The following is a 15,126-nucleotide window of genomic DNA, read 5'->3' as shown; positions in this document are numbered from 1 at the left end:
GAAAATTTTGCGAGGTTAGCGAGAGCCTTGCTATCACAAATATTTCTCGCTGTGAACCAGCTAGTCCTTGTTGTATGGTTGTTATAACAACACTGGTCTGGATAACGCTTTCATGGTCACAAACATTAGTTGTTGTGAACCAGTTTATCAAAAGTTAATTTTTAAATACCGTATTTTTCGGGGCATACGCCGGTATTTTTTTTCACCGATGCGCGAGATTCGGCCTATCCCCCATATCGGCTTATCGTAGTCCCAAAGTTAAAAAATCAGACAGTAAAATCCCAAATCCACTGCTTTTATCCATCATTTATTATGAGAGGTTGTTTTTTTTTTCATCCATTGAAACTATTGTTCGATAGTTGTCTCGTTGATAATTTTCGTTAATATGTAACATAATAAATAATAAAATATACGCGATATTTTCATTGCGATTCAATAAAATATACACTATATTTTCTTTACAATCCAAAATCAAAAGAATGTCTTTTTTCCATATCCATGTTTCATTATATAAACTAATCCGAAATCGCTCGTGTATGAAACGAGGAAACTATTGTCGCATACTAAAAAAAGAAAACGAAACCGTGTAGAAAGTAATATTACGGAAGACTGTGATATAACGAATATTGCAATCCCCGGTATTATGAATGTGTGCAGTTTGGTTTTAAAGTGAAAAAGTGAAATTAAGAATAGATATTTAAGAATGACATCAGTGCATTCAGTACTATGCTCGTTGATTCATGGTAATAAATTGCATCATCTTGATTTTTGTGATTCTTTCATGGCAGCGTTTGTAGGAATCAGTGGTCTTGGGTGTAGAATAAATCAAATACTTTATTCGGTACAATTAATCTCCTGTTAGTTGAAATAACGGTATTCTGGTGTCGTGTGTATACAAAGGTGTGAAACCCGTGTCTTAGACACAGCCTGCGGGCACAATAAATGATAGCGTAGTGTATACCTCAGACCAACCGTTACACTTTGTTGCATTAACTGTGTTTGTTAGGAATACAACTTTCTTGCAAAACGACAAGTCACTTCTTAAGTAATTTAAAGAAAAAAACATAATTTAAATAATTTTCAGGGTATTTCCATTTCTCATTATTAACGATTACGGGAGATAACTCTATTTGAAAATGAAACCACGTGTTTGAGATAATGGACGCCATACCCAGTATTTTACGTATAGCTTTCAAAGTATAACTTGATCAAATGAAAATTAAATGTAGCTGTTATCAATGAAATACAAAATGTTTAGAAACATAGTATACATAGTATATTATACAAGTTCATGGGGGTAGGTGTTGCAATAAAATTATATTATGTGAACTATACGGAATACGGAAATACGGAAGAGATCAATCATCCACAAAACACAGACGTGATTGAGCCAGATTGTTCTATTTTTTAAAATTGCTAAAAATATATTCGTTTAAGCTAATTAAATAATTATAATTACTCTTTTAACTTTCTATATTGATATTCCTGAGAGTGTTTATACCGGCAATGGCTTTCTTAATCAGCGGTCATACTTTCACTATAGTAATCTTCGATTGAAATTCGGCCAATCCCCCAAATCGGCCAGTCTAAGGATTTTTTCTGAATTTTGTCTAAAAATGAGCAATTCGGCTTATGCCCCACATCGGCGTATGCCCCGGAAAATACGGGTAATGTTGCTGCAAATAGAAGTCAATTTTGATGCATATACATTAAAACTCAGCTATAGCAATTAAGTCCTAGGGACCAATGGATTTTCTTCATTATATTGAATCCTTTATATCTGTATTACGAATTTGCAATACATTTGTAATAACCATAGCGAATTCACTATATACATTTTTTCTTTCACCAGACTACATTTTTTGGTACTTGAGGGTTAAAATGAAAATGCACTTTTTTTTTATACCTTTACCAGTAATAATGTGATTGGGAATTAAAGAATTTATGTGAAAATAAATTCATTCAAACTATAATGTTAAAAAGTAATGCATACTTTTTAAACTGTAAAGTAATTCGTTATAAAAGTGTTAAATTTCGTTAATATTTACCTTTACAGGACTCAAAATCAGTTTGCTGTATCCATAAATTTGTTATATCCGAATTCTTTATAACCGTTAATTTTTCCAAAGATTTGTTAAGAAATTTACAAGCGATTCAAAAAAACTTTGCTATGTACGAGATTTCATAATATCCTTATTCGTACTAAATGATTTTTTCTGTAGCATATCAATGCCAATATACTTTGAAAATAAAACAAAATCAGTTCAAATCATTTTTTATTATATATTATTGATAACTCCTCAATGTTTGCATTGAAGAAAAATTATATTAAAAAACATTATACTTGAATAATGATAACAATGGCAGTATTTTAAATTCTATTTTGGATTATATTAATTTTTAATCTTTTGGAAATAAAAATATATATATATTCATATGTAAACTCAAAAGCAAAATTGATAATACCAAGTAAATTACATATATATTAGCTGTCATATAAAATAAACATGAGGCTTATGGGCCACACTGCTCACCTCCTATTTTATCTTGCATGATACTCTATTTGTGGCCATACAACTATAACTAGCATTGTTTTAAGCATTGACTGCTTATTTTAGGGTATTGTCAGTCCTATAACACACCAGCCGTGCAGACATATTGAATACAGCACATTTTTATTTTCAACTTTTTGCCTTGTCTGCAAATGTGAATTATACTTCAAAATTCTGTATTATCCTAAGATAGTTCAAATAAATGGAAGAGCCACTGTAACAGCCACAAGCCTGAACTTTGATTTTTGCTTTAGATGTTGCACTTTAACAGCCTTCAACGTATGTGACATCATAATAAAACTCATCATAACTCATTTGAAATGATTTCTGATCAGCTCTGCTCTACATAAACCCTTGACCGAATAGGCAGAGTTTGACAGGGTTAGAAACCTCTCACGCTGGTTGGCGGGTTTGCATGATCCAATAAGAAACGTTGTTTTAATAATGATGTTAATAGTGAATTGATCAATGTTGAACCATTGTCAAATAAATTAGAGACAAAATAGTAAGTATTTGACTTACTGTTGTCAGTTTTTAGTCCGAGTGAATCAATATTTTCTACGAATTTGATTTTGTTCGTGGGAGCAGCCATATTGCTATACTGTTTCTGTTTATAACGCATTCTTTGATTGGTCAGAACAAGAGGTCACGAAAGTTCAAAATGAGTACTCTCACTAGATGGCGTAATCATTAGCCCGCATGTGTGTTGTCTTTTTGGTCAAGGGTTTATGTAGAGCGGAGCGGATCAGTAACCCTTGACTTGGGAAGATGAAAAAATGGTGGTGGTACATTGCCAAAGTCTTGTTAAGTTTGTGGGTTTGAATGGTGTGAGAATTTAGAGATTCCAGTGTAAATCTATTATCAGACAAATGTTATTTTTCATCAATCACCATAAATATTTATTAAATACATCCATCTATAAAGAAAAAACCCTCCCTAAAAATGCTCTGAACTGAATCACTGTAAGAGACATGGGTATAATGCCTATAGTCAGGATATCATGCAATATGCACTGCTTCATAATGATACAAACTATCCCAGTAAAATTATCTAAAATCTTTTTTTCATGGGTTTTTTCTCACCAGCATATTTTCTGATTTGTTTCAATTATGACTGTTTCTAAGACTAAAACATTTTATATATTTTTTACAATTATTATCATTATATAAGATTACAGTCACATATTACAGGTGCTTGTTCACAGTATCATGAGTATCTTGTTAACCAAAAGCAACAAATAATTGGAAATTAATTGAGATCACTGTGGGAAACATGTACTGATAAAAACAACAGATCTAAAATTGTTTCATAAAAATACCAGGTTATAATTGTTATATTCCTCATTTTTTATTTTGAAAAATCAGAAAGTTCAATATGAACATCTTTTTGAAATGAATCTATAGATATTCTAGTAACAGTGTGCATAGACATTTCTCTGTTTTTCCAATTGAAATGAATTGCGGTAAACAAAAAAAAAAAAGAAAACCATTCCAATTAAACAAATGATAATCAATCAACAAAAGTAAAAAAATAAAACAACTGTATCTATACCCACTTGACTTTAACACATTCCTGCATGCATGCAAAATCAAACATATTTTAATCATATAAATGCATTATGATACAGTACATGCACGCTTAAGATCTGTAATTCTGTAAATTTGACTGTTAATTTGATATGATTAACTACTAATTTCAATAACAGCAAATACATGTACCATATATTAGAATACATTGTAATCTTTCTAAATAAACAAAAAAAATAGTTTTAACCACAGTGAATTCCCCAAACTTTATAAATACAAATGTACATGTAAAAATGAAAGAATCATTCGATGAATACAATACTGGTACATCTAATATCTTATAGTCAAAATACAAGTACCTAACAATGTTTAAAGTTACAAAAAAAACTGACTCCCTAAAACTGATTGATGGGAATAATATGAAGTACAATGTATGTAACTTTTACATTGTTGTGAATTTATGTTGCCATGATCTGAGCATTGTAGAATAAATATGGATTTCATATCAGATTGAGATTCACCTGAGTCTATAAACTAACAACAAATACAATGGATACAAAATATCAAGCATCTTTAAGTAGAGAAGTAGATTGATTTATTGCTTCATATTCTTTTTGTGTAAGCAGTTCTTGATTAATGCATGGCAAATTAATCATAATATATACATGTTTTGAAAAAGGTTCATGGGTGATTGCAGGAATTTTGAGGGGTTTTATACACATCCCAAATTCTAAAGAAAATATAATTATTTAAGACATTGCATCCTACTTACTATATAATGTTTAAGGTAGCTCGCAGGTTTACTGCTTATGAGAATTAAAACCTACCCTGAAAATTTGTCCGTGTGATTGATAGGTTTCAGAGTTTTATTTTTAAAATTAATTTGAGATGCGTCTCCGTGGTAATAATGTTATCATGATTCAAACACAGTGTCACTGGTAAAATCATGCAACGCCATTTCAATGAAATAAAAAATAAAATGCATATCTTAGTCGAAAACTGCATTTCAAAACTATGCTCCAAACTTTTAAACGATCTAGACAAACTTAATTTTACTCAACACAATAACAGAAGAGATAATTTTGAATCAATTCATAAAAAATAATCAATATGTGTTCTAAGTCAATTTTTAACAAAACAACTTTAAAGATTTAAAAGATTTTACAACAAGAGGCCAATTGGCCTTAACGATCACCTGAGTAGCATACATCCTATACACAAACTTGTCACGGAGCCTCATATATGCATCTAATTAATTAGGTTTCATACTGCAGTAGAAAAATTATAAATTTGTAATGACGACCACATTTCAAAAAGAACTGTGAAACCTATAATTTTGGTGAAAAACTAAGATCTGGTCTACAAGATCATGAATTCAGTTTTCCTTTCAGGTGTGTGGGAGTAAAGAAGATAATTTTTTAACGTTATATGCATTCAAATCTATACATCCATTTTGGCCCTGTCCTAGAGTCAAAACCCATCCTTGAGGGGACATGAAAATTAAAATTTCAGTAGAGGACTTCCTGGTAAACATAATTATTAGTCAGTTTTTTTTAATACAGATGTGTGAGAATAGAGAAGAAAATTATATGCATTAACACTATATTGCCATATTGTGCCCCCCCCCCCTCTTCATGTCCTGAACCCCTGACCAAGGGGCCATGAATTTCACAATTTAGGTAAAGGAGATTGTGGATATCATTACCATGTATTCAGTTTTTTGCCCACATGTGTGGGAGTAGAGAAGAAGATTTTTTAAGATTTAAAACACTTTTACTATATGGCCATATTGGCCCCACCCTAGAGCCTGAACACCTAACAGGGGTCGTGAATTTCACAGTTTAAGTAGAGGGCCTCATGGACATCATAACCATGTATTCAGTTTTTTGCTCACATGTGTGGGAGTAGAGAAGAAGATTTTTTAAGATTTAAAACAGTTTTACTATATGGCCATATTGGCCCCACCCTAGAGCCTGAACCCCTGACCCATGGGTCATGAATTTCACAATTTTAATACAGGGCCTCATGGACATCATAATCATGCATTTAGTTTTTAACAAATATATATGGGAGTAGAGAAGAAGATTTTCTAAGATTTAAAACAGTTTTACTATATGGCCATATTGGCCCCACCCTAGAGCCTGAACCCCTGTCCCATGGGTCATGAATTTCACAATTTTAATAGAGGGCCTCATGGACATCATAATCATGCATTTAGTTTTTAACAAATATATATGGGAGTAGAGAAGAAGATTTTCTAAGATTTAATACATTTTTACTATTTGGCCACATTGGCCCCACCCTAGAGCCTGAACCCCTGACCCAGGGGTCATGAATTTCATAATTTTGATAGAGGGCCTCATGGACATCATAATTATGCATTAAGTTTTTAACAAATATATATGGGAGTAGAAAAGAAGATTTTCTAAGATTTAATACATTTTTACTATTTGGCCATATTGGCCCCACCTTAGATCCTGAACCCCTGACCCAGGGGTCATAATTTTCACAATTTAGGTAGAGGGCTTCATGGATATCATAATCATGCATTTAGTTTTTTAAAAATATATATGGTAGTAAAGAAGAAGATTTTCTAAGATTTAATACATTTTTACAATATGGCCATATTGGCCCCACCCTAGAGCCAGAACCCCTGACCCTGGGGCCATAAATTTCACAATTTTGGTAGAGGGCTTCATGGACATCATAACCATGCAACTGGTTTTTTCCTCACATGCGTGGGAGTAGAGAAGAAGATTTTTGAAAATTTGGCTTTTTTTGCATATTTGGCCCCGCCCGTGGCACCACAAGGGTGGTAGAGCCATGAATTTCACAATTTAGATTCTTCTTACCATAGAGATGCTTTACACCAAAAATGATAACGATTGGCCTGGTAGTTTTCAAGAAGAAGTTAAAAATGTAGAATTGTTAACGCACGACGCACAGACGCACAACGCACGACGACGGACGAAGACCAATTGCAATAGGTCACCTGAGTGACTCAGGTGACCTAAAAACCTATATTAATGCAAAAATAATTACCATACAACTATGGACATATTAATAATTTTGTAATCGTATATGATAACTAGCTAAATCCAAAATAATTTAATAGTTAGATCGGTATTTGAGAATACAGAATTTATAATTGTAAAATTTATAATTGTAATGCATACGGTTCAATTTATTTAAAATGTACTTGACTAAACATGATTTTAGATGAAAGAGTTCCAACGCACACTCATACCTTATAGAACTAAATGCGACAATGTATGTCACGTCGTTAAATTTTTAGCACTTGATAATTATAAATGTTTGTATAAACTGCATTTTAGCTTTTTGAAATATTTCATTTACTGTTTCTAAAGTTCATTTTTTATTTTTAAAAGAAATTTATGAGTTTGCTATGTTGGTCAACTCTTTACGTCGAATCCTATTGTGATGTCAGCAAACCCGCGAGCTACGTTAAAAGAAGTAAAATGATACATTTAGTTAAATATACTGATACAGTACATCCCATCAATGAATGTTTATGGAATGCATCCATGAATACCCACTGTGATAAATATTCAACGATTACATGTTATAAAACTAAAGTCTATCCCAGGTTACTGCTTTCATCACAATTTGACAAATTTTAACAAAAAATACACATACCTGTCAAAGAAGTACACTTAAAATTAATATAACGGGAAAAACTCCATGATTTCTTCATCGACACATCATCTATTTTTACCCAGAGAAATTAACATGATAAAAAACAATTTTGTTACGAAGATTTATAATGAGAAATGTTAACATCTTTCCTCCATTCAGAATTACTTATAACACCTCGCACAATTTTTCAACATCATCTGGGTGTTTTTATGTCTGCTGCAATGCAAAATCCCCATAGATTTCTATTTTTGGTTGTGTACTGAAACCTGAAGCAGTAGAGGGGCATTTTAAAACAGTGAATCTGGACTTTTTCATTCTAGAGGAAAAACGTAGTTTGCAGGGCACAAAGGTATTTATGATTACTGAAAATATTAAGCAAAAAGTGCTGGAAGCAGAAACTTGGGACAGAGTACAGCATATCTTCTTGAACAATTGTCAAAACATCAAACTGAAATAAGTAGAAATCTGACTCATTAGAGTACTACACCGTTTGTAAAAGTTTTGCTGGATTCTTGGGCTCCTCCACAACCACTGTTTTAGTTGGAGGTCGTTTGAAGGTAACATAGCTGTATACTATACTCCCAGATACACTGAAAAATATAATAAAAAAGGTTTAAGGTACATTGTCCTGCTTGGTAAGATAGATATCTCTCACTATGACAAAACTTTCTCTCATAAAATTCTTTGTAAAATAAGGGGGAAACGATCATTAAATATCACTTCACAAAAGTAAATACACATAAATGTTGAATTGCATCTCAAATTGAAATCCAAGCTAGATTTCTTTTGGAAAATAATAATAGAATTATTCCACAAAATTTTATACAACAGTAATTAAAGAAAGATGTTAATTAATTTGTAAGTAAACCTGTATTTTAATATTTAATGAAAAGGTGTATAATTTCAGTGTTATACTCCCTCTACTTCTATAAATTAAAACAAGGATAGGCTACAAGCTGGTAACAGGTTAGTGTGAAAGTATAAAACACACAGCAAGCCAGAGAGAGACTGTAGTGTGCATTACCACCATGCATGTGGTGGGGGCAAAGTACACATTTAAAGATTATTATTATATATATATATTTTACCATCAGACGTGAATAAGCATAAATTAAGTTTATATATAACTACTGCTTTGTTTGTCTTTTTGGTATTTTTTTATCCACTTTATACCTTATATATATATATTTATATAACCTGCCTCCCATCCGTACCCACAATTATAGTAAAGTACTGTTAAATTGTATGCTATGGCAATGTATGTAATGTATATGCCAATAAACTACTACCACTACTAAACTACTACTACTATATTATCATATTTCCAGAAAAAAACAACCAATTTCATAACAGTTTACAAAGATATTTTTACATATGAATGAGTTACCTGATGTTTAAACCAATGAAATTGATCCAGCTGAAGATGTAGTCACCTCCGAGAAACATTCCTATGTAGGTCACTAAAAGATTCTGAAAACAGAATTAATAACCATCTTTTATTATTATTCAAATGATATATGAAAATATCTACACATCTGAAGACTTTTTCTTTATTACAATTCATTCTAATAGTGATTCTTTATTATAGCTTAGAATTAGTATAAACCAAGTACTAAGCTAATTTAATGAATCGATTTATCATTTCTAAGGCACATACAAGTCATTTCAGACATTAAACCAAGCAAAAATAGTAGTACAGAGTTATTCATCTATAATCACCTTTAATACGCCAACAATATTTGTGGTGAGTGCTGAGTTGCAGTGAGTGCAGAGAACAATGGAATAGTTCAGGACAAACCCCATTGTACAGGACATCAAGAACTGCAGCAAGAACCAGGGGTTTCCCCAGTCCTTGAAGGCCAGCCCCTGTGAAAGGTAGAACACAAATCACAGTCAACAAGAATCTTTTACTCATATTTAAGAATTCTTTTAAAGCAAAGTGAGAATTATAAATTCATATCACAATTCAATCTTCTTTCAAAATTGCCAAAAATCAATATATATAAAACATAAGCAAATCATATAAAAACTAGTAGTAAAAAACAATATTCATAATAGTCATGGTACATTATCCTGTTTACCGTTTTTGATTTCATGGATATCAAAAATGGAAGAATTTTTATTCCATTTTGAATTAATTTGTTATCTGCACATTGAGAGTACATGACAAGAGTACTGACCTTTTTAATATCTCCACTATACCAAGCAAACAAAGCCACTGGTAAGATCATGAAAAGGGAGTTGTAAAACAGTAGCCCATACTTCCCAAGATCCTAAAACACATTATATAAATAACAAGTTTCTTTAATTGTTTTCTTGTCCCTTGATATTTGCTTAAATTGAAACACATTTGCTTGCAATGTGCCAGTAAAACATATACCGGTAGTCATTAATGTGGTTTAAAATAAAATATATACCCGTAATATCATTGCCTTAATTTTCAGTAAAATTCAACGAATTTCAAGTTTAAGTCATGGAATAACATTTAGGTGTCCATACCTTGGCATCAAGTTTTTTCTTGAAATAGACACCATTGGCAGCTGTGAAGACATCATTGAGTAAAATCATGACATAACCAATGGGGTCAAAGGTCAGATCACCACTGTATCAAAAAAAATATCTCCATGATTACCATATACTAATAAATTACAAAGTGATTAATTCAATCAAAAAGTGTTTTAACTCACCTTGCTGCAACTAGAGCCCCAAATATCATCAGAAAAACTGTGAACTGTACGGTCCTGGATGCCTTTACACTGAAAGATTATGCATTTTTGTGTGACAAAGTCATTAACGGTAGTATTCACATTCCCCTTTAACATCATTAGAATATTTTAGATACAATTAGATTGTATCGGAGCCATATAATTAATCGAGTTTAAACAATAAGGTTTACCATTAATTTCTTTAAACTTTTTCATTTAATTTGTTTTTCAACATTTAAAGTAATGTATCCCTCCATAGTTATTATAGAATTATATTATTAAAATAGGCTTCTAAGTAAAAATATACATCATTTCTATTTGTTTCATATCAAACTGTATTTTATACACCCAAAAAGTTGAATAGAGATCTTATCTAGACAGTGTTTGCTATTCATAATGATTGAAATAATAGCTGCAATAGTTTCTATAAAAAACAAATGATCCATTGCTGCTCTTACTTTAGGACATAGTATTCAGCAATCATTGTAAACAGAATGGTGAATCTCCTCAGAATTGTAAACATTGGAAGACTGAAAGAGACCAGAAAAAAAGTCAAGAAAAAGCACACTCAGAAAAAATAACACAAATACTTCACATTGATTTCTAGAAGGTTTTGCAAACAGGGTTCAAAAAGCTCTTTAAGAAATATTCTATAGCCCTTTGTTAATTCATTAACATGCAAAATGTAATTGAAATCTAAAATAAATTTGAACAAAGCTTTCATAATAAGAACATCATAAAAAGGCAGTGTATGTTTTGTCTAACGTTATTACTTATATGTACTAGGTCAAGATTATTACTTATGTTATGTATTAAATTGACATGCATTTGTATAAGTCAGATGTAATATAACCTACTTCAGTCTCTGAGTTCCACCTAAGCCACATATTAGGTTGCCTATGAAAATAAATGGTAAAGGCCATATCTAAAAAAAAAAATATATGCAGATAAATTTTATTCATACTGAAAGTTACTTGTCTTTCATAAATTTCATCTCTTTGTATTTGTACTAGAGGTGTGTACATGCAATTTTCAATCCCCAGTAATACTATATACGGCAGAGAGACTGAAAAAATCATGAACAATGTATATGAAGAAAGATAAGTAACTTACTTTCCAAAATATACTGAATGAAAATCCAGGAAAATCCACCAAACCAATCTGCTTTGCAATAAATAGAACAACAATGCCTGTTGTCATCTGCAAAGAAAAAAATGATTAAAGACATTTAATAGCTTTTTAGCGACAAAATCTTTTGAAACAAATGAAATGAAATCAATTTATTTGCATTGGTGGATGCAGTGCAAGATTGATTTATATTGTTAAATAATATCAAACTCATGGATTCATTTAAAAGTCAACAATGATCATACCTGACCAAGGGCCAGGAACTGGAATGATGGGAAGCTACAAAATAAAAAGACGAAGGTCTGAATGGTGAAAAATCAGTATATTCTGAGAGAATGTCCAGGGAATTCCTTTCCCTATAGTTATCTACATGAATTTATTAATTAACCAAACCAGGTAGCTCAGTAGGTAAAGCACCTGACTAGAGATTTAGAAGATCAAAGTCTGGTTTGTCATTATTTTTCCCATCCTGTTACATTTGATGCCGTGACCAACCCCTGGACTTCTACTAGAGGAAAGAACCTGGAACGTTGATATGCAATCTTCAAAGTAAAGATCAAATAAGGGGGAGGAATCTATGAGAAGCATAGTGTATCGGAAACCCTTGGCTAGCTATTAAAGATGGTTAAACAAATGACATATCATTTCATACTCTGTTGTGTGCACACAATAATTTTTGCCCGTATTCTTTAAAAACAATTTTAACAGCACCAGTGGGCAAAGCAAGCTCTGAGATTCAGTGCTCAAGATAAAGAACGAGTTAAAACTACAGATTTATTAAGAATGACTACCATTTAACTCGTAATTTATGGTCCCTTGAGGTTTGAAGACATGTTTTGGGCAATGCACATGCTTTGGTAAGAACCAAGAGAATTTCTACATGCTTTCATTCCTTTGAATTGTGTCGAGATACATACACAAAGCAAATGTAATGATATGTACAACGTCACAGTGATCTCCCGCTATATTTCCCACATTGAATTTAGAGGTGGATCAGACTCGAGAGGTGGATCAAACATCTGTACTGCCTGTACTCATTAACTGAGTGATAACTGCAATCCCTCAGATGATAAGTTTTTAATTTCTTTTGCCTTAGATAAAGGGATGATATATACGCACAAGTTCCATACTTTATAGCTGCAGGTCTGTAGCTCCTAGTTTGAAAAAATTCCAATGAATGACCAGGTACGTCTTTTTACCCCAAGGAACCCCAAGGAACCCCAATGATAGAAATTAATACCTATTAATACCCAAGGGGGTCTCATTAGAGTGCAAGGGTCACCCCTCTGTACCCCAAGGATACCCCATTGATACCCAAAGGAACCCCAAAGATACCCTAATGATACAGATTTATAACTCTTGATACACCATAGAACCCCAAGGAACCTCAAGGGATACTCTAGGGATACTCTTATATCGGTAATATGAATTTTATAATTCTTGATACCCTATGGAACTCCAAGGATACACTAATAATACAATTTTATATCTCTTGATACACTTTGGGCCTCTCTGATATCCCAGACAAATCACTAGGTATCCCAGGGAACGCAATGGATACCCCAAGAAATCTGAATATATTATAAGGGTATCCCCTTATAATATATTCATAACACTTGATACCCCATAGAACATCAAGGATACCCTAATAATACAAATTTCAAATTCTTGATACCCCTGGGGACTCATTGTTATCCCTGACACACCATACAGATACATGTACTCGATTATGATTTTCAACTGATTTGACAACACTAATTGTTAAATTCATCCCAAGTGAACGGGTATTTTAAGTCAGGAGAAACATTATTTTTATTATACCAGTATATATTGGGGTATCATAAGTGTTCCTTGGGTTACCCAGAGATGTTTTTATAATATTCCATGGAGTCATTCAGTATTAATTAGTAATATGTTTTACAGTACAACCATTGGGGTGGTTATTAAATTCTATCATTTGGGTACCTTGGGGTTCCTAACTTCCTACAGGTATCCTTGGGGTATCAATAGTTGACCTTTGGACTCCAATGCGTATCCTGGGGTATCAATAGTTATCAATTTTTATAATTGGGGTATCCTTGGGATTCCTTTGGGTATCGGGGGTGACCCTTGGATATTTAATGAGACCGGCTTTGGTTATCAAATTTACTTTCCATCATCGAGGTATCTATGGGGTTCTCAGGGGTATCCTTGGGGTTCTCATGGGTATCCTTGGGATTTATTTGGGTTCTTTGGGGTACCAAAGGGTGACCTTTGGATTCCAATGAGACCCCTCAGGGCCTGGGGTATCAATGGTTATTAATTTCTATCATTGGGGTATCTGTGAGTTTCCTTGGGGCATCCTTTGGGTTAAAATCCTACGGTTTACTTGAGGTACCAATTGGTGACCCTTTGATTCCAACCAAACCCCTTGGGTATCAATAGTTATTAATTTCTATCATTGGGGTACCTTGGGGTTGCTTGTGGTGACCCTTGATTTTAATGAGACTCCTGGGGTATCAATCACTGGTTATTAATTTCTATTAGTGGGGTTCTTTGGGGTTCTTATGAGTATCCTTGGGGTTCATTGGGGTATCCTTGGGGTACTAAGAGGTGACCCTTGACCTCCAATGAGACCCCTTTGGTATTAATAGTTATTAATTTCTATCATTGAGGTTCCTTGGGGTTCCTTGGGGTATCCTTGGGGTTCCTTGGGGTAAAAAGACGCACCCGTCTTTTAAACACCATCACCAGCCCCATAATGTGAAGTGGTGCAGTTTGTTTACAGGTGAAAATGGAGACTCTCAATCTCCATGTAAATTTAACATACTTGATTTTCTGAGGTCGGTAGCATGCCTTAGAGAAAGTCTGAGGCAAGTTAAGAGACAATATCAGTTGTAAATTGCATGAAGAATAAAAGGCAGATAACAACAAGGAAAAAAAAGAAGACAAAACAATACTTATAAATCGTTTACAGATTTAATTAAACACAAACTACATATTACAGACTGATCAATTCTATCCAAAAGCAAAGGAGTGTTTTAGGTTGGAGAAAGTCTATGAAATTATGTATCTTGTTAGGATTTATTTTCAACTTAGAACTGTTATCATGGTTATTCTCTCTCTCTCTCTCTCTCTCTCTCTCTCTCTCTCTCTCTCTCTCTCTCTCTCTATCTCTCAATTTATCTGAAGTTAATAGACGATATTGTCAAAATATCACATAGTTAACAATGATGCAAGAAATGTGCAATATTCCTGCTGCGCTCACATCAACGTTTGAACGATAAAGCATAGTATGTACACGTGTCAATATGAAGCAAAGGAGTCTGGATTATTGACCAAATGAGCAGAAGTTTTCACAAGGAAGTAAACATTAAAGGAGGCTACTTTTAAATGAAATAAACCACAGGTATCTTACCCATAAGATGTCAAAGTTAGTTTGTTGGCGACAATTATCATAAAAGACGAAACACCATAGAAAAGAGCAGAGGAAATTCTGGAAAACAGTGAAACAACCTCATCCTCCATGTTGTTTACATCGGAAGTGCACTTAAAATATGAATCGCGGAATCAAAAATC

The 15,126-nt window shown here is 32.9% G+C and overlaps 1 protein-coding gene across 1 annotated transcript; it reads right to left on the bottom strand.

Annotated features, from left to right (window-relative positions):
- Nucleotides 1-2,363: 2,363 nt before the first annotated feature.
- Nucleotides 2,364-15,091, bottom strand: LOC105348496 (nucleotide sugar transporter SLC35D2). The gene is made up of 12 exons (XM_066065189.1): nucleotides 14,966-15,091; nucleotides 11,814-11,847; nucleotides 11,554-11,640; nucleotides 11,298-11,365; nucleotides 10,899-10,970; nucleotides 10,423-10,491; nucleotides 10,235-10,337; nucleotides 9,916-10,008; nucleotides 9,455-9,601; nucleotides 9,123-9,205; nucleotides 8,223-8,325; nucleotides 2,364-4,124 (listed from the first exon to the last, which is right to left on the bottom strand). The coding sequence occupies exons 1-12, from the start codon at nucleotides 15,073-15,075 to the stop codon at nucleotides 4,098-4,100; spliced, it is 996 nt and encodes a 331-aa protein (XP_065921261.1). The 5' UTR covers nucleotides 15,076-15,091; the 3' UTR covers nucleotides 2,364-4,097.
- Between the last annotated feature and the right edge of the window lie 35 nt (nucleotides 15,092-15,126).

Source organism: Magallana gigas, chromosome 7, assembly GCF_963853765.1.
Source record: "Magallana gigas chromosome 7, xbMagGiga1.1, whole genome shotgun sequence".
Classification (NCBI taxonomy): domain Eukaryota; kingdom Metazoa; phylum Mollusca; class Bivalvia; order Ostreida; family Ostreidae; genus Magallana; species Magallana gigas.
Note: the sequence above shows the minus strand (reverse complement) of the source record. Positions and strands in the feature narration are given on the sequence as shown.

Coding starts and splice junctions, on each gene's coding strand:
- LOC105348496 (XM_066065189.1), bottom strand. CDS start 15,075: ATGGAGGATGAGGTTGTTTCACTGTTTTCCAGAATTTCCTCTGCTCTT. Junction 9,602..9,915: donor ATAGTGGAGATATTAAAAAG/GTCAGTACTCTT, acceptor TACCTTTCACAG/GGGCTGGCCTTCAAGGACTG. Junction 4,125..8,222: donor CAGCAAAACTTTTACAAACG/GTGTAGTACTCT, acceptor GCATGCATGCAG/GAATGTGTTAAAGTCAAGTG.